This window comes from Sitodiplosis mosellana, unplaced genomic scaffold (genome assembly GCF_009176505.1).
Source record: "Sitodiplosis mosellana isolate CC-2019 unplaced genomic scaffold, AAFC_SMos_1.0 Smas_scaffold_2, whole genome shotgun sequence".
Lineage (NCBI taxonomy): Eukaryota > Metazoa > Arthropoda > Insecta > Diptera > Cecidomyiidae > Sitodiplosis > Sitodiplosis mosellana.
Window position 1 is genome coordinate 2,150,943 of NW_022595245.1, and position 20,751 is coordinate 2,171,693.

At 39.0% G+C, this 20,751-nt stretch overlaps 1 protein-coding gene across 14 annotated transcripts in view; it reads left to right on the forward strand.

Annotated features, from left to right (window-relative positions):
* Positions 1-20,751, forward strand: part of LOC129565429 (neural-cadherin) — a 261,698-nt gene that overhangs the window by 134,842 nt on the left and 106,105 nt on the right. Inside the window, exons 3-4 of one of the 14 annotated variants that reach the window (XM_055440345.1) lie at positions 14,464-14,535; positions 19,607-20,078. The exons of 11 other annotated variants lie outside the window; for them this stretch is intronic. In XM_055440345.1, the coding sequence (XP_055296320.1) occupies positions 20,012-20,078 (67 nt within the window). In that variant the 5' untranslated portion in view covers positions 14,464-14,535; positions 19,607-20,011. The remainder of the gene's footprint in view (positions 1-14,463; positions 14,536-19,606; positions 20,079-20,751) is intronic. 2 more of the 14 variants (XM_055440346.1, XM_055440347.1) reach the window with 2 other exon arrangements.

Below are 20,751 nucleotides of genomic sequence, written 5' to 3' on the forward strand. Positions count from 1 at the left end.
AGAGAGAGAGAGAGAGAGAGAGAGAGAGAGAGAGAGAGAGAGAGAGAGAGAGAGAGAGAAAGAGAGAAGATGAAGACGGTAACAACAACAAAAAATACAGCACCCACACAATGGGCACGGGCATTTTATCTCTGATTAGAGTGGCATGCAACAAAAAAAACGAGAATCAAGGATGAAAAGAGTTGGGTGTGCAGAAGGGACGACGGCAAATAGTGCTACTTGAGCGCTTTTCATGAACGAAAAATTGTTCATTCTAGCTCTCGTTCAAGAATGGCAAAATGCGAGGGTTTTTCGTCCTTCTCTCTCACTCCCTCTCGCTATGCTTCGCTCCAACGACGCACATAAACTGAGATATGAAACACCGAATATCAAATATGAATAGCGTGCGCGGCTTGAATGACATACAATACAAAAAATTGCCCAACATCTTTTGCTTCGGCATTTCGGTTCCCCTTCTGTGTGCCAACGAGTGAGTGTGGTCCTTTCGGATGGTTCGCACACAATAAGCGACGGCCAGAATTGTGTTGTACCATGTAAGAGCGTAATAAATAATCTCTTTTTCGTTAAGGTACACACTGAAGCAGCTGCTTGTTGGCTTGTTTCATTTGGGAGAACGAGACAATGGCATTAATTTCTTTCCCATCCTCAACCAAACGCAACAGGATTGCACTTCAAACATGGCCCACACACACACACTGTGTGTATGCAATGCACTTAAGTAACGGACACGCTCATGCCATCCACCAACTCTAAATTCCCAAGTGAGAATAAGACCCCGGCAAATGACATTGTCTTACGGTTTTCATTATTGCAATTTCATAAATCAAACGAAAGCATAAAGAACGGCTCTCAGACGGAAAATGTGCGCTGCACTTGCTGCTCTATGTAATATTGCTTTCGCACACTTTTTTGCCTTTGCAGAAATCTTCTTTTTTTTTCGTTTCAACTGCACGGTTGCAGATTTTTTTCTCCGTTTTCTTTCTTCGAAATAAGCATTTTCTTTGGAAAAACGAAGAAAAAACAAGACGTTCAAGCATCAAAAATGAACGAATGCTTCAATTGCACAAAGGCAATGCTGGCAAAGCGTTACATCAAACAAACTATTTGTTGTATCTCTTGCAACGAAAAAAAAAACGTTATTGTTGATAACACCTGGGCTCATGCACAGCACCTTACCTCAGTTTGGTCTGTGGACAAATCTTGAGGGCCAAAGCATACGTAATACGTTCATGATGACGACGAGCATCCATGTGTTGCTGCTGGCCACATTTTTCTCCCACTTTCCGGTAAACTACACATATGAGGTCAAAGTAATAAAGCGTTGATGGAAATTATCGTGAATCATATACTTGACACGGTCATGAAAAATGCTTAGCTCCCGGAAAATATCGCGATCAACATTAACGACGTGGAATATTGTATGCGTTGCATATTTCTTTCTCACTCTTCGGCTCGTTGGTCATTTGAAGAGAGGCAAGCCAGTGGTTTTTGGCCTGTGTTTCTATTAATTATATGGACAACGGATTCAAATTATATGCACACGATAAACTTTTGTAGTTGAAGCCGCCCATAATGGTCAATGTTACACACACTGAAAAAGTGCGCACACGTACACAGTTTGATTCTTTTTCCTCTCGGTCATTTTCATCGAGTACATTTGGCCGATTTCCAGAGCCCGGATAACAACGTGAAGAGAAAAAACAGCAATAGAAAAATGTGTATAAACTATTTTTAATTGCCATTGAATCACATTTTTCCACTTTTGGTCTTTTTTCTTCCGGCTTGAAATCAGTGCCAGAAACGCATACGAAACTCGAGAGCAGAAGCTCAAGTGCAAGTTATGGAAGGAGCTGAGTGCGAGGAAAAAAAGAAAGATTAATGCGTGGCTTGCACGTTATCCGTTGATGATGATGATGATGATGATTTCGAAATGCTTGATTTGCTCATTTTTCACTTTGTACCGAGGCCAAAGTAGCGAGATCACATGATTTATATCAGGACCGATTTAGTTGTCTAGCACCAACTTCGAGACACACACACATACACCAACGTTAGCCGACTGTAAATTTCCGTTTGCATCACTTGTTGTACACAAACATTTGACTCTATATACGTACGACAATAAATAAATTGTTTCGAGTTGTTGAAATTGCGCCCAAATGACTCATTTTCGTTTTCGATGCATTATTTTTGCCTTTTGCTAACGCGCGCACGCACTTCAACATACAATGCGCAATCATGACTGGAATAAAATGTACATTTCGCAATAAAAATAGATAGTGGACAATGTGATGGCGAAGTAGTGGTGGCGACGATAACGGGGCAAAAAACATCTGCACATATATATATTTCAAAACTCAAATGAATTGGCCATTAATTGGTTGTTCGAGTTTGGCCATTAGAAACAGATGCTGTTGCTATGGCTGTTGCGTTGATCCAATATTTGATAGCCGTATGTTCGGTCATGCAGGTATGTAACATTGATCTCGTTGTTAAAACAAACACATACACAATTGGGCCTTATGCAGATACACACACACACACACACACACGGATGAATAAAAATTAGTCAACGGCATGTCAGCAGCACTAAAAATTGTTCGTTGCAATTTCGCAATGTTTTTCCGGTGAGCAGCGTGCTGAGAGAGATAGCCCTGCGGGGACACCACCCGAAAAACTGATTGTTGTTATTTCACATCGTCCGATAAAACTAAGCGCACGATCAGCACAAGTTAGACATCGAATTTGTCCATTTTATTTATGCACCAGTGAGCATTTTACAAATTGCACCGGTGACGACGACGGCGGCGGCGACAGGCAATGGCACTTGCAGTGGTAGTGACAGTGTCGACATTGGACGCTCACGCGACACAATGGTAACACAATTTCGATATATGTCACTAAAATGTGCGAGTAGCGCTTCATTCAAGCTCCATGCCAACCATGATTATTGGAAGAGACACAAAACCCAATAATTCAGAACGTTTTACATACACACATATAGTCGCCAATAGGTCAAGTGTTTAATGTCCAATTATTCGCTAAAAATAATAGCCCGAATATTGCTGAACCGGAAATTTTCACGCATTGCGTGTTTACATTATTGATAGCATCACACCGGAATGTGTATCACCATTCACAAGTTTGAATTTTGTTGCTGTTGCTGTTGTTGTTTTTTTTATTTTTGGCCTGAAGCGCGTCAATTAGATAGTTTAGTGTTGAGCGTAAAAACGATGAGTCTAATCCAGAGAGCTGACGAATCGAAATCACAGCGCTTTTTCACTCGATCAACGTGCATTTAATTATTAACGAACAAAATTGCATGAGTGAGTCAGTACTTCGGCAATTTTCAACAGCAGATCGTTGAATGTTTGTTTTCGACTCGGATCAATCACACACACACACACACACACACACACACACACACACGCCCAACCAAACACAAATTCTCATCCAATTCAAATTGATAGTTTATTATATAAGTTTTCAACGGGATAATATTAACTTTGGGATTTTCCGTATGCTCAACTGATTTATGGTGATGGATTCAGTGTGTAACAATAGATGGAAAGTGTAATTCGATCGGATGACCAAGCGTATTTCACCGTATGCATCGGTCCGATGTTTGACATAAATCCAGATTTGGGTGAAATGTACAAGTCAATTTCGATCACGGCGTGCGTACCCACGATGATTGTCCAAATGGTAATTGTTGTTGTGAATATTTGCTGTTAAACAGTCGAAAAGTAACCGAAGAAAAGCACTTGAACACTTTCAGAAAAGTGCTTTGTTCAACGATGAATTTTCATCGTACACCATCATTCGATCCATATATGAACCGCAAACACGTCGATAAAGCTCGAATCATTTTGGATTTTATGCATTGTGCGGTTTTTGTTGCATGATAAAAATCCTTCGAATGAGAGGAAAAAAAATGGACTGGTAACAACAAAGAAAATCGCATGCCATTGTTTGCAACAGATTTGCGATACTTTCGCACGAAGTGCACTGCCATTTTGACTGTGAGCTCGTAAAAAAAAGTACCAACTGGTAACCAGATCGCGTAACCATAGCCGAGGGGAGCACACAAAACGGGCAATTCAATGATTTTTTTTCTCTCTCGCATCATTTTATGAATCTAATCAAGCTACCATAAATACTTTTTATTCATACGCATACTTTTGCTGTTGCTGGTTGTTGTTCTTCATATGTTTAGCGATTACGGTCTGTTTGTGCTCAGTATGTGCTTTATAAAGTCTTGCTAGCGAATTTCACGCTGCTAAATTTCATCTCAACATATTTTGTACGACGGCAGCAACGTATCTTATCGATTCGTCTCGTCTACCGACATTCTTATCATTTCAATTTGACGAATTTGTGCGAACGCGCCGCGCGCGTGTCACACACATATATACAGCTCTCAGGCACGAACCAACCGAGTTCATATCACATAAGTGGAATTCCCATTTTTATGACAAACGATACCAAAATGCAAACAACACATTGCTTACGCTTGCCTTGATCTCGCGTTTGATGTGAGTGCCAAAGTTCAGAATTCCCATTTTGTTGGTCGATGAAATGCTCGTGCAAACAGATTCGAAATAAACAAAAAAGCAAATAGAATTTTGTCGATTCGATTCCGACGGCGAAAATTAAAATGAATAATTCATCTCGATGCGCGCGAGTGTGGGCTTTGTGAACTGAAAATTATCTCAGCGATAGGCTGGTTCTTCATCGCATTTCATTATCATATTCGCTGTTTAAAGGCGACGATGGAAATCATAAAATAATGTGATCAACATGTTCACCATGCGATTTTGAGAGCGCTGCAATTATGAAATGTGGTAAATTCCATAGCATTGACACCTCCATTGCAAACACTCGCAAAATGCTGCAAATCTATTCCGCATATAAAATGGAATATTTTGAGGCGTTTGATGAATTCAACCCTTGAATTTTTCAAAGCGTCAATGTGTGTTCAAACATTTCCGTTCAATCGGTATCCGAATGGAACGCATCATAAACCGCATGACACGAACGCGATCGCTGTCGTGAATCTAGAAAACCAGAAAAACCACATCAAATATGGTGCACGTATCCAGTTCCATTCGCGATGGGGTTTGGTGGTAAACGTCTATCCCTTGTGTCATCATACACTTTTTGAGAGATAGAGAGCTCATGTCGCGTGTATCGGTATTTCATTTACGCACATCGAACTACGCACGTTTCATCATTTCGCCAGCTGCACACGTATCAATGGTGGAAATAAAAAAAAATTGGGTGAACACTTCAAAAAATGGGGAAAAAAGAAGAAAAAGAAAGCCAAAAGCGAACAAATAAAAGAATATGGCTCGTTGTCAGTTTATGCACGGTGGCCATGTACTCAATAAAACGGTTTGCTTGATTTCCAAGACGGTTTAAAAGTTCATTTTATGTATGTGTGTATCGATTTATGTTCGCGTCTCGAAAAAAGTCTTCACCACTTCGCATGGTTTGAAATCATATCGACATATTTGACGTCAAAGATGCCCCCAATTGAGAGCACAAATAACGCAGAAATTTGATGAAATTTATTAAATTCAAAATCAAAAACGTAACATGTTAACATACTACCCCACTCCATATTCACAAACGAAAACATAACAACCGACAAAGCAAATAAATCGCCCGAATGCGAAAATTTAATTACCCTCGAAATGCTCGGAAGCCATCACATCAAATCCAAAACTTGCGCGCACTGCACAATAAAATTGTGCGATGGAGCGAAGGAGGAGGAGTTGGAAACGAGAAGGAAAAACAACACTAAAATTTCTTCATTTGAGTATAATTCCCTGGCGATGCGCCGTCGCTTCATCCTTCGACGCCACTGTAAACAAAATCAAACACATTGTAACCGTTTTTTCTTTCTTGCACCAAATGAAGAATGAGTCGCATTTCCTCGTTTGCAAAGTCGAAGCAAAACGAACAAGACCAAGCACAATTTACTCTCTCTCTCTCTCTCTCTCTCTCTCGAAAAATTGGAACGATTCACATTCGAGAAACCATAAAATGGATTTCATCAACGTTCGGGCGAACAACTGTAACTTTTTTTCCGCCCATGAATCATTCCGTGCACAGTTTTCGTTTCGCGAAGCGATTTTCATTTTAAACGAAGAAGATAAACCGAAAATATGGAATTTCACTTCGTTTGAACATATCAAATTTTATTGTTCTGTATAAAAGACGCCCAGTAAAAATGTTAGTGTGTGAGTGTGTATTTGAAAATGATGCAGAAAAGGCTCAGCTCACAAATCCCACCGAACTTTTCTTGAATACAATGCGATCACAATATACTATTCGGTGTAATGAAAACCCAATTCGTTTAGGCCATTTACTAAAGTAAATTGAATTCATCTCAAGCAGCAGCAGCAGCGGCAGCAAACAATTCATTGAGAAAATTTCCCTTTTTCGCTCGAGAAAAATTATGACGGATTTTTTCTTCTTTTTTTATGCTGAATCGAAAGATTACGCAACAATCAGTCGCCAGCAGTGGTGCTCCACTCCACTGTAGCTCGCTGGCTTTAATCAGATTCGGTGCGTTTTATTCTTTTATGCAGCAAATAAAGATGTTTACATTGAACAACGATGTGTCTCGTCCTCATAAAATTTGATCAGCTTTTAATGTCGTTCGTCTTTTGAATTCAATAACCATTTTCCTCCCATTGATCCAAATCCCAAACACGAAAAGCAGCAAATAAAGAACGAACAACTCGTCTGGATAGAAGACGATTAAAGCCGAAGCGTGAGCAGCAGAAGAAACAGTGGGAGAGATAGAGATTGTAAGGCGAAGAAGAGAGATAGAATGGGAAAATGCAAGCGGCAACAATGCCAACCATTCGAAATGTGCATGCTGAAGATTATTATGAACTCAAGTCATTGGCGTGTAACTACTGTGTTATTCAAGAGCAATGGGATAATGATATCAAGCATTTTGTTCGAATGAAAAATTGCTCATTTTCCATGAATGCCAAGATGTGTGCGCTACATCTTTTTCTATGCTTCCACTTTTGCAACATTTATCGCTTTTCCCCAAGTGAAGCTTGATGAAGACGAATTGAATGACTTCAACATTCCAGCTAAAACCAAATATTTTCACTTATTTTGTCTTTGGGTTTTTTTTCGGAATTTCTCTCTCACACTTTCTCAAATCCCTTTACCTCTCATTCTTTCTCGCTAGATCTTTCACTCGCTCTATTCGTGTCTCCTTCACTCTATTCCTCCCAATCTCTCACCCCAATCGTTCTATTCTTCTCTCCCATACACAAATTTACCCGTGCAATCGTTTCTCGTTTACATTTTTGTTGTTATCTTTGGCAACGCTATTTTGTTGCTGTTGTTGTTATCTTGAGCGGTATCCGGTTTGTGATTTTCTGTTTGTATCGAAGTAAAGTGAATGCTTTATGCAACATCGATTTAACCTAAATGCGTCTTCTTCGTTTTCGAAACGAAGAATGGGTGCAGTGCTATCTATTTTCGGTGTAAGGAGCATTTTGGGCAAGGACGACGACGACGACGACGACGACGACGACGATGGCAGTGGTGGCGAATGCACAAGAGATGCAAACGAAAAATCGGTGTGCGCATTTGATACAACAGCAAAAAAGAGAAGACAAACAAATGGAAAAAAGCATAAAAATTGTACAGCAAACACGAGACAACCACGTTCGTTTTCGTTGTGCGATTCGGTCGTGCTGCGTGCAAAAGCTGATCCATTTGGCACTTGTGGCGATATTTGAGCGGCAAAAGAGACTCGACACACACACACACCGACACACACACACACATTACGCTGTGCAGCTTGATATATTATGTTTCTCGCTCTCTCGTTCGATTCTCTACTTCTTCTTTTTTTTGGTGTGGCATTGCAGCAGCAAACAATTTAACGTTTCGTTTTGGTCGTTTGAGTTTGGAATTTATCAGTGTCTACTCTAGGTGGTTGTTTCGTGTTTACGAGTTACGTACGCTGGATAAGACCTAAATAGATTTTTTGCCACATTTTTTTCTCTCTCCCGTCGTTGCTCTCTCTTCGATGGATTCTAATTTATTTTTATCGTTGCGCTTTCTTACACTTTTGATTTTTTGCGTGTGAGAACGTTTTTTTCGTCGTCGAAATGGTAGTGAAATATGCACAAAATCTTTTCAAGCGATTTTTTTCTTTCCGCTGCTGGTCAGACACACACACATAGAGAGAGAGAAAGTATTCTTCCTGTTCGACGAATAACAGCTCAATACACTTTATCGGCAAGTAAAAAAAACAGATAATGAATAAACTTGTGCCATTTTGCACGAAAACATCTCCCTCAGCTTCAAAAGTGAAGTACTTGAAATATCAAACGGTCGAAGAGAGGAAAACTTTTCCACTCGGTGCTCACCAGCGAAGAAAGGAAGAAAAAAAATCACTTGATTGTGGCAAGTGCACGAGAGAAATGTGTTTATGCACTTTTCTAACGCAGCCGGTGTTGCGAAAGAAGAAGAAGCATCAACAGCAGATGTATCGTTTCCATGCTGCGATCCGATTTGGAACCAAGCAAAACAATGTATAAAGGAATGAAAAAGACCAACGAACCGACACATCTCTTTTGAACAGAGAATGAATACGTGAAAGAGTGAAAAAAAAATCGAGAAAAGACTCAGATAAAAATGTAAACGAGCGTGAAATACTCTAGCACCATGCAGTTTGCTAGGTGAAGTAAATTGAAATCGATTTGGGAATAATGTCATGAGTGAGAATGGTGTATTTTATTTCGCTATTTATACCATTTCTTCTGGCTGTCTTCTTTTTTTCGCTCTCTTTCTATCTGTGTGTGAGTCGTTTACAACTTTATTGTGTTTGTTTCGATTAGATTGTTCCATTCTCTCTGTCTCCCGCACGGTTCGTGTGTGCAGATGTGCAACACTGCAGTGAATCGCATTCGTTTGCCGCTTATTTATGTGTTGATCAGAAGAATTTATTAGATGTAATGCAATGAGTAGATGCGCGATGCGAATGCCAATGGGTAACACCTTGGCTTTAATCTCAGGCGGCAATATAATGAAATATACCATCACTGAATTTCCCATTTGGCAAATCAATTCGAAATTAAATTGCTTCGCACAATCTTTTTTTTCGCCATCTTTTTACTTCTCTGTTCGTTTCATCTTTTTAATTATTGTAATGATGTTAATTCAGAGATTTAGTGGCCCGTTTCCCAGTGCGAGTGGATTCGGTCGTGAGTTTCATTTAGCACAAGGCAATTTTTCTCGATTTCGCACACTGCCGCTGACAATTGTTTGAATGATAAATGACAAAACTTTTCCGAATTGATTTGAATTGCTCGAATTATATTGACTCAAGCCGCTGTTTCCAACCGAAGTCATGTCCTTTCTGAGAATGGCATCGATTTGTGTCGGTGCTTATGACAATTGTTTATTGGTTTGATGACGATGACGGTGATTCGTATACCCGCAAAACGAGCTTTTAATTATACTCACTCCGAGCTGAAGGAATGTCAAGTAAAATATCAAAACAATTTGGCTTCCGATTACTCCTCCAATGGATTGCACCGTCACGAAATGATACCATAATTCGAATTAAATGCACGCAACGCGATATCGTTGCGCTATCTGAATGATAATGATGCTATATCGATTTTTGTGTGGAAGGCGAGCGTGGGTGAGGGCAGGAGGGTGAGTTATTCCAGAAAAACTTGAATGCAGCAGCAACCAATTTTAACACGACATGGGTCGGTGCGCAATTGAAAATTGATAGCAGCATGACTGGAATTTCTCTCTCTCTCTCTCTCTCCCTCTCTCTCTCTCTCTCTCTCTCTCTCTCTCTCTCTCTTATCCTCACTCATTCGCCTCTTTCCAGTTATTTTCTTCCCTCTCACCTCTCGCCTTGCTCTCTGCTTCCGATCCAGTTCAGCAAAATATAAATGAATTTCGATTTCAAACGGCGGCCAACAAATTTTCGCCGATAAACAGCAGCACGGATTTATTGAATGTGGAACATCGATTTAGAGTCTCGTTAATTCAACTGATTCAATGCCGATGCCAATGAGATAAAGACGAAACTTTTCCACTTATTCCCTCATTGAAGCAGTCAATGAGAAGCGACAAAAGAAAAGAACAAAACAAACTTGTGATGAAGTGATCAAACGATGCCAAAATTGATTAGGGATTTAGACAGCCCGGATGAAGTCATAATGCGTAGTAAAATGGCCGCTTTTATGGCATTTAATTTGAAATTAATTACGCGAATAATCCGTCTTATTTTAATTCAATCAAATTTTAGATCCCAACGCCATCTGTCTCGCTGTCTTTTATTTCTAACACTTTAATCCTCGCGTACGCGTGGTTTTATAGAGGGATTTTTTCCCGTTATTCTCCAATATACCAAACCATTTCTTTTTTTCGTTCGATGCCACGCGACAAATTCAAATTAATCCCAATCGAATGCGATGGTATGTGGTGGTGGTGTTTCGTTTGTTATTCTTTTTTTCTCGAACTCTCGTCGTCACCATAAAACACAAATCAATAAAGAATCGGTTCGCAATTGAAGTATTTTAATCACACGTTCGATTGTTTGACATTCGATTACCGAATTGGAATGCATCGAACGAGCGAACGAGCTAACGGCTGCTTTTAATTTAAATTGAAATATCCGAAATGGTTATTTTTATAGTTTACTTGATAGTGAATGCATTTTTTTCTGTGTTTATTGTGCCATTGGTTTGTGAACGTTGAATTCCATCGAAACGTACGAAATTCTATAAAAAGCATTAGTCGCATTTCATCACGTTGAATCGGATGATGACGACAACGACGACGACATAAAAAAACGCAGTTTGAAAATTGAACAAAAAAAATCCGAGCGGATGAAAATCGGTATACTCAACAGACTATGTGTTGAACGTTTCACATGCTCAGTTCGTCTCACGCTGCCAATCATTTGTTTCAATCATCGTCATTATCATGCGCCATTTCGAATTCACAATGCATCGACAACCCCGGCATGTGTTTATATCAACATCATCCAGGATATTATTTGATTGTTTTTGTCTGAACTAGCGAACGAAACGTACTGACGACGACGATGACGACGAGCGACAGAAAAAAAAGAAAGAAATAGCAATAGCAGCTTCGCCCGCTTTACAAAATTAAATCAAGAGCACAATGTACCAACAATGCGTACGACGGGCTCTTCTCTCTCTCTCTCTCTCTCTCTCTCTCTCTCTCTCGTTAGATAAGAGAAAAAACAACAATAAGCGATTCATGTATTCAATCATCTGTGAATGCAATAAGTCCTCGTTCCATTCAAGCATACACATATATCAATGCACGAGTCAGAGACTTTTCGAAAACCTTTATCAACAGCATCACATGATCCTGTCAACATCATGCGCGCACACTTTCAACTGATATCTCAATTTGATTGCCGATCCAACCCGTTCTCATTTTTCTGTCTTCAAACGAAATGCAAGGAGCATACGCCAATGTGTGTGTACGAATTCAAAGTCAACGGGTTACTCTTGTTGATTTATCCGTTTGCTTCAATAACGACAACGACGACGGTACTTTTTCAAAGATGTGATATTTGCTGTAACTTAACTCGAGTATTCAAAAAGTTAATTTCCGAACTTTGTCACACACACACATGGGAAGAGTTTGGCGCGCGGAGAGTGTATCATCCAGAGAAAGAGAAAACGAATTTTGCATACACAATTTATAGAAAAAAACGAATATATGCAAATGTTCAATTTTGCTCCGACGATTTCCAAACCCCATCCTTCCTTCAAAAATACTCTTCAAGTACGTTGTCTTTTGTCGTTTTGCTCCTCATTCGGCACTTCGTTTGCTTTGAGCATGAGCATTCAATTGATATATACGTACTTATTTTTATTGAACATCGTTTGAACTATGTAAATAAAAAAAAGAGATGCAAAACACGAAAATATGCATACGATGAGAAACCCCACTCAAACAAAAGAGGAAGTTACGGTTTGATGTGAAACCCCTTTCGCTGTTGAATCTATTTCAAATAAACACATGATATTATTGAAATAGAATGTTCGGGAACGAATGGAAAAAAATGCCGCTCTTCGGAGATGCTTTTCATCTTCATCATATACACATATGTGCTGCTTCATTTTCGCGAAAGTCACTTTCAAAACGACCTTTTTTCAACTCGTTGTTGTCGTCGTCGTCATTTCACCCAAGTTCATGTCTCACTCGAAAAGTTTGCCAAACATCAAGTAAATATGATGAAATTAATTTCATCGACATCAAAGGGGTAGTACACACACACACACATATTTGCAGCTCAAAGCCACTTATGACAAATAGCTTATTGATGCAACAATGTATGCTTCATGCGCTCATTCCCAAGTAAATTTCATAAACTGTCCAACTTGTGTGACGTGCTTTGTTGCATGGCACATGACATTTTTTTCTGTCAACCCCGCATTTTTTTTTTCGTTCGCCAGCGTTTCTTTCCCTCATTCTTCGTTCATTCTGTTTGCATCAACTCAATAACATAATAACAAAGCGCTCGAACATAATTTTCTTCTTTCATTTTTACGACCTGGAAACATAATTAAAAATCGTCCGATTACAACGGAGCAAAAATGGAAAACTAGATAAAGAAATCTCCCTTTCTTTTCCGTGTCACACGCAACTGTGCATTTTTTGCTACATTTTTATGATGACAGCAGAGAAAGCTATAAGAAAAAAAAACAACAACAATGAATGTGATTTTGTGCCACACACAAAAGACTAAATGAAAAAAATCGCATTTTTTTCGTTCCTCCCTTTCCGTGCGCATTTTCAAAAGAGATCGTTGGTTCGATGAGAAAAAACCAGTTATGTTGACCTGCTTACAGGAAATCACCTTGGCAGTTCGAGGCATTTTTAATCATCTGGTTCAAGGCGCTTTAATTTCGTTTTGCCGAAGCTGGGTGGAACTTTTCTAGCCAGAGAACGTATAAAAACAACTTTGTCTGTAATCTTTTGTATTTAAATCATGGTTGTGATCATTTTCTTAGTTCATGACACACGAACAAAAGGCGTCTAATATCGAGAGAGAGAGAGAGAGAGAGAGAGAGAGAGAGAGAGAGAGAAAGAGAAGAAAAGAAAGAAGCAGAAAAAAAACATTTAATATATATACCGACGGAAACATGAACGATGACGCAAACTATTATCTAAATGACAGTGCCAGTAGTTAGACGAAGAGAAGGAAATTCCGTTCATTTTCATTCTCGTCGATAGCAGCAGCACAAAGAGAGAGAGAGAGATAGAGACGGGATATATAAATATGAATGGAACTTTTTAAAATTATCAGCATGCACTTGGCTTGTGCTTCCATTTCACCAATCTACGACTACTCTGTATTCATAATAATAATAGAATGAAGAGATGAATCTTCCTATAAATTAAATTGATTCTACAGAGCAGTTGTGGTGCGTGCACAAGGCAATATTATTCATTCGCTTTACTTTTGCTTCTGCTTTTTTACTCTACTTCAAACTTCTGGATGACAGCAATCGATTGCGTGCAATGAAGATTGAATTTTTTGTGTCGTCCCGTTCAGTAACTCTCTCACTCTCTTCTATTACATTCAGTACAACTTCTCGTCGCTGTCGAAAGATAGTTTTCGTGTTATTTATCATAAGTTTTGTCTGTGCATATGCCATCCGAATAAACTGACTCGAAACGAAAGTAAATGATCGAAAACTCAAACAATATGACTTCGTTTTTTTCTTTCTTTCTTGATAGTTAATAAACTTGATAGTTTATTATCGACTGGTTTTGCCATCAATTTTCGGTTTTCAGGCAATATCTTATATCAAACTTCAGAAAGAGAAAGGCGAAAATAGACGATCCGATTAGATTTGGCCACGTGAAACAAAATCATGATAAATATTCTCTGTTCAAGAAGTAGAACGCTTGTTTTTTTTCTTCTTCAGCACGAAATTTGTTATCTTGTCGATAAAAATGCTTTTAATTTTAGGCCGATTTTTCAAAGCAAAAAGTCAGTCGACTTTTGATCGATTTGTAAAGTTTGTCTCTAGCTGCGAAAAGAAACGAAAAACGAACGAAGAGAAAAAAAAGCCAGAACACTTTCCAGATGAATAATTGCACATGGAAATTTATGTTTGCGGATTTTCGTGACACAATTCAGGTCGTGACGATCTGGTCGTTGTTGTCGTTCTTAAGAATAAACTCAGAATTCCGTGTCTTATTCAGCATAATCTTTGTTTTGATCTTTGTCAAGGTATGTTCTTCACCGTCATGTGCACAACACGCAGCATCAAACACTCTTTTTTCATCGAAAAATGAAAATAATTTAATTAGAACTCAAGTTGGACTGAATTAAAAAAGAAAAAATCCAAACCCTATTCATTCCATCCAATGCTAATATTTGTTTTCCTCTTGTTCTCGTTACAGGTATGTGAAAAAAGCCAGACATCAAGTCTTCGTGACACCAGATCTTTAGCTAAAAGCCATCCATTCGACTTGGTATGCGGCCAAAGAGCCGATATAACGACCCACCCAAAAAAATGATGCTCTCTCATCCAACGAGCGCGCAATATGCGCATTCAATTTTCACGCCTCGTTGCCTATCTCAACACATTTCCCTTCGTTTTTTAATTTCTTAAAATGGCGCAAATTGAAAAGCATCTCCAAATTTGTACGGAGTGTGCGTGCGTCTATGTTTATTTGTTGTGTGTTTTGTCTCCACATTGAAATGTGCTATTGTTCATGCATTTTTGATCAACATTTACGCCACTTATCTTGTCGCACCGCAATTTATTCGCGTTGCGTTGACAGTCCGCAAGATAAATTGTAGGTAGATTAATCTTTGTGCGCTCCATATAAAGTATATATGTCAGTGGTGGTGGTGGTTGTGTTGGTGTTGTGCATTGCACACACGAAATGCTCACGTACCGAAAATGTTGATTAATACCGAAATGTGTACACTGTACAGCGCTCGGAAGAAATACAAATGTATCATCGTCGCAATTTTGCGACAAGAGAAAATAAAATTTGACTGATTGTGACAACGAAACCTACATCGTCGTCGTCATCATCATCGTTGTGTGGCATTTTGTGTGTTGTTTGTAGAATCACAAATTAAGCAGCGACGCGTGTTTTGATGCACTCGATGCCATTTTAAGGTGACGTTTGTGTTACGCGGAAAAACCTTATCTTCAATTGCCAAATGTTTTGCGTCAATTTAATCGAATTAGATAAAGTGGCCCAGACGATATGCTGTAATGGCAAAAAGAAGCAAAACCGAAATCAGAACCGTTTTGCTGTTGCTACTGCTGCTGCTGCTTGCAATGAGTGTACCAAAATGCGATTATTATTATAGATGGCGGCATTTAAGTGGATGAATGGTGTACTTGTAAAGTTCTTGTGCACCATCCGAAAATAAGTATCTCTGGGCGCGTGTTTAAAACTCATTTATTTTAACTATATGTATGTTAATTTTCATTTGTTTTCATTTTCGATCCATTTCGCCATGAATTCCCGAAAGCTACCCCAGAGAGAGAGAGAGAGAGAGAGAGAGAGAGAGAGAGAGAGAGAAAACGAAACACAACTGTAGCAGCAGCAAAGAGAACAGCATCAAGAGTGGCAGCACTCCTGCACAATTTTTGCATATTAAAATAATAAATGTTGAAAATTCGTGCTATTTCATGGCATTCATATAGCAATTACGTTGTAATAAGGCTGCGTTTCAACTCAAACTCACTCTCGTTCTATCTCGTTCTCTTTCACCCAAACTCACTCTTACTCTCCCTTCTCTCACGCTTTTTTCGAGTTTCAGAAGAGTTTTTTTTGTTTCTACTCCCGTGCACATTATCGTATTTTTGTCCGTCGTGTTTGGTGCTGCCACTTTTGTTAAATGGGATTTTATAGTGTTCTCCCTTCGTTCACTATGCAGCACCACATCAATGTGTTCCCATATAAATTTTAATAAATTGTGTAAAATTCATTTAATTTCATTTATCCTGCGTACTTCGAAAACTTTACCAAACATCATCCCGAGACGAAACACCGAAAAAATGTGTATGTGTGTGTGTTGATATACACAGGCATGGACCACTTCACTGTATGTGCTGTACGCGGCGATATTTATTTATTTGCTTGCTGAATTATTCATGAGCGTTGTGTGCGCGAAACGAGTTTGGCCCGCATTTTTATGGAGTGCTCAGCTGGTTGCTACTGCGTTTCCAGCCAGGAAATATATAAATCGTTGACAGCTTTTACGTTTTTTGATTTCCTTCATTAAAATGGGCTTTAGCCCGGTCAATGAGCCGATCAGGATTCATAAGATGCCGTTCGCTGAATTTTCCGCTGAACTCTTCGTTGAATTTCATTACGAAACTCTCTCCATATCCAAAATAATTACTTTAAAGCGTAGAAATTTTGCCAAATTTATACTCTACTGAAACTTCCCGAGTGAGGTTGCAGCCGATGCAGCACATTTTTCATTTAAAATTTGCACCATTTGATTTACCCAAAAAGTCATCACGTTCCAATTAACGCCTTCAATGGAATCGATAGCTTCAACATATTCGCATCCAACCTACACCCATACACACAACGTGATTCACATATATTCATTTCTCACTTATAACACTCACCTTAACACCATTTACACAGTTTCGACTCAATTCATTCGCGTCGGGTAGTACACGCAAGACGGGATGACACAAGAGATAATAAATTTTCAATGTACTGCCATCAGCAATGTCCTCGATTGAGCATAGAAAAGTAAAAATAAGCTCACGGAAAGCAAATAAATCTTGTTCCTGATGCTGTTCTTCGGTGGTATTGTTGTTGCCACGGCAGGAAAAAAGCGCACTTCCAAATCGGCAAAAGGACGCTGTTTTTTTTCGTGTGATTGTGCCAAACAACCTTTCTCGGAATGAAGAAAAAACTGAAGAAAATGAATAAATGTTCGACGACACTTTATAACATGGAAACGATTCAAGTTCGCGTACCTTTTTCCTGCCTCACATCGAGCTTAAAATACATCCATAATTCATAAATCATAGTGAGAAGAGAAAAAAAGACGAAAGAGAGAGAGAGCGAAAACAAAATGAAATGTTGAAATGGGGGAAAAGGCGCAAAAGAGAATAAGAAGAGAGAGAGAGAGAGAGATGTTGTGGCAGAGAAGTGAAATTCATGAATCAAACACGAAATTTGGCCTGAGAACATGAATCAAACGATACAGGATGTGTATTTATGGGCATTGGGGCGTAAACCAAACACCACAGAAAGCAACCGCATCATCAACACGCTTCCACACACACACACACACACACACACACACACACACACACACAAACGCAAACAGACGATCAGAACGCAGGAAAAAAAGAGGAACGGTCATTCTGCATCCTTTCAAATGCGATCTCATTGCCAATCCAATGCAACCAAATCGCGTCGAGGTGCGAACCAAAGTGGTGAAAGCTTTGAAAAAGGAAAATTCAACGGGAAATATTTGCTTTTGGCTACTTTTCATTCGAGCGTTCGTTTGGCATGTGCTTTCTTCCTCTCTTCCGCTCCTCGTTTTCGACAATTTTCCCTGCGACTCCCATTGCAATGGAGAACCCGAGCGAGAAACAGGGAGCGAGAAAGAGCATGAGACCGTCTTGTGCACGCAGATGGATTAACTTCCAAACAGATTTAACGACCGATGAAACAACATAAATATTGAGCTCTCGGAAAATACTTTGACGGAAAAGTTTTTGTATACAGTTGGCACACGATTGTTTTGTTTCGTAATCAAATCCAAAAATAAACGACAACAACGACACACACACACACACACACACACACACGGTGGCATTAATAGCGTTAGCATTCATCTTCCAAACAGTGGAATTCCATTCAAAAAGCGATTATCGTTGTAAAAATTTGTGAATGGTGTGTACATGTTTTGTGTTTGGCACCGAGCATTTCGTCCGTTGTTTTGGGGCCAAAACACGAATTTTGGGATGTTGAAGAGTTGTTCAAGATTTCAATTTCAACACTTGTTGTGTCGTTTGTTCTGTCGAACCATTTTCCGATGGAGTCGAAGCGAAAGAGAGCAAAGGGAACGAGGTCGTTAGTGTCAGCTACTGAAAAGCTGAAAGAGGATCTCTCACTAAAATATACAACACATCAAAAAAGCACACACCTTCAAGCATCCGAAACACTGTTCATTTGCGGATGGAACGAAGCACAAAAACGTAAAAAAAGAATATTTTGTTCGTCCGTTTGCGCGTTTGTTTTTAAATGCAATGGAAACAGAAATAACATTTTGTTATTTCTCATCTTTCGACAAAGTATTGCCGATTTGCTGTCGCTAACACACACACACACATACACACTCGACGAGCATTTTCGAGTTGATTCATTATGTTTTTTTCCCTTCGTATGTCGTAGCGAGACGTTGATTATTGGCGATGACACATTATTTACTCTTATTCCACGGCTCTCAATTACCTGTACATGTCGTCGTTGGTTGAGCGTTTAAGTGGCGCTTTCTGCGCCCGTGTATTCCACTCAACATTGTACTTGGATGCTGCTTGAAAAGTGCATTTCATTACCTCTTGCCATACATATATGTACGATGTACATATGCGCCATCCTTTCATATGCATTGCGCTCAATTGCGCTCCGTTCGTCTTCTTGCACACTGTCGCTCGCACCACATCATCATACAAATGTCACACAAAGATAGAACAAATAGTGAAATATGAAAACGTTTCATTTCTCTTTTTTGCCACGTTGTTCCTATTCCGTTTCTCTCACACTTCTTTCCGCTCGTAAATGGTAACATGTGTTTGATTACACTATCATCAAAGGATTCCAATTCGCCATTGGAATGTAAAAGTGAGAGGGAGAGAGAGAGCGCGCTATTTTCTATTCATCATATCTTCAAGCACAGATGTTGGAAGGAAACAGCATTTTCCGTTTCACCGAATCGCACACGGCATTTTCTCTCTCATTCTACCCACTTCTCTCAAAAGTTGCTCTTATTCTCTCATCTTGTTACAGACACACATTTATTATTATTATTATTATTGTGATACGTTCGCATTGCTGGAACCATTGATTGCGAGCACAAATGCTCATCGCTATCTACTTCTCATGCTCATTGCCAATCGATTGTGAGTAATGTGTGTTGAACAACCGCACAGCTTAATATCACTTTCAAGTGGTATCGACTCAAGAGTCTAACTGAGCACAAAAATGCATGCGAATTCATTTACTCAAAACGATTTAATGTTATTGAGTGTATATGTTTTTTTTCTATTAGCGGAAATCGTATTTTCCATCCAGCGCAATTGAGTTTTCTTTTTCTCCTCCTCTGTCTGACTGTCCAATCAATCGAAAAATATCTCAAACTCTTTGTCTATAGCCTCATGAAAAGAGGTGAGCACTAGAGAGAGGAAAATGTTTGCCATTGATTTTAAATTGCAAACATTTTTCCAATTCAATTAAACGTCGCTAAAAAGAGCAACCGTTCGTCGACAGAGTGGGAAAAAAGAGCGCCAGCCATCGATTCAAACACAAAATTACTATCATGTAGCAAACCGCATGAAGCGCAACACAACCGAGAAAAAGCAATTAATCGATGTACAGAGAGAAAACGGAAGACGAACCGAAGCAATGATAAAAAACGGGAAATTTTAATAAAATCAGCCCGTTAAATGGAATCAAATTAAGTTCGAAGCGATTCACAGACGAGAGAGAAAACGAAAATGACATTGAGTCTGTAAATAGAAACCAATTGAATCGAATTGAATACAGGAATCGAATAGAAGAAAAAACGGAGAATAAAGAACCAGAGAGAAAGAGAGCACATAATGAGTGTAAAAAAGACATTGGACAAAAATGAAGTGATTAGATACTGTAATTGCAGCAATTATCTCGACATGTCGACAACACAATTGTCGCATTATTATTCATCGATTGTGTTATAAGTACCCGGCGAATGGAAGTTATTTTAGCATTTCCGATGCGTGTGCAGTCAAAAGTACTTCAGCTTATTGTTTTAATTGGTAAGTGAATGAACAGCACCAAGGAGACACACTCCTTCATGTTTTGTGTTGCATGCCAAAATTTGGCAAAAAAAAGAACAGGAATTTTTGAATGGTTTTATTGGTTCAATAAAAAATGTTGTAACACATTGAACGGTGATAACTTTTTTTATTAGGCAAAATGATTGTAATTTAATTAGGTTTAGTATGCTTATTGCCATATTGGACAACACTTGCATTTTATTTAGGTTCATCTGAGTTTTATATTCCAACGGCATCTTCTTGGGCACAATATTCAAGCAGAATCGGTGTTTGTTCGTTCGTCCACAACTAAAAACCACAAAAAAAATAAATATGAACAAGGAAGAGCTTTCGTTTTTGTCGCATTTTATTCATCCGACTTGTGTTTCCATCGCTTGCAAAATAACACGACGGAATAATGAAACTTTGACACAGTCACTCGATGCATCGAGCGCGCAAAGCGAAGAAAAACTACACTCACTCACCCAACAATACCGGAAGTATTACAAAGTTTTCACGCATTGGAATAAAATTGTATTGTGTTTCGACGTGCAAAAAGACAAACACGGAAAAAAGTAGCGGTTTTTCCTCTGTTACAATTCACTCTCTGGTGCATAGTTTCAGTTGAGCTATCTTATATTATATCTATTGCACTTATTTGTTCTGTGGATTA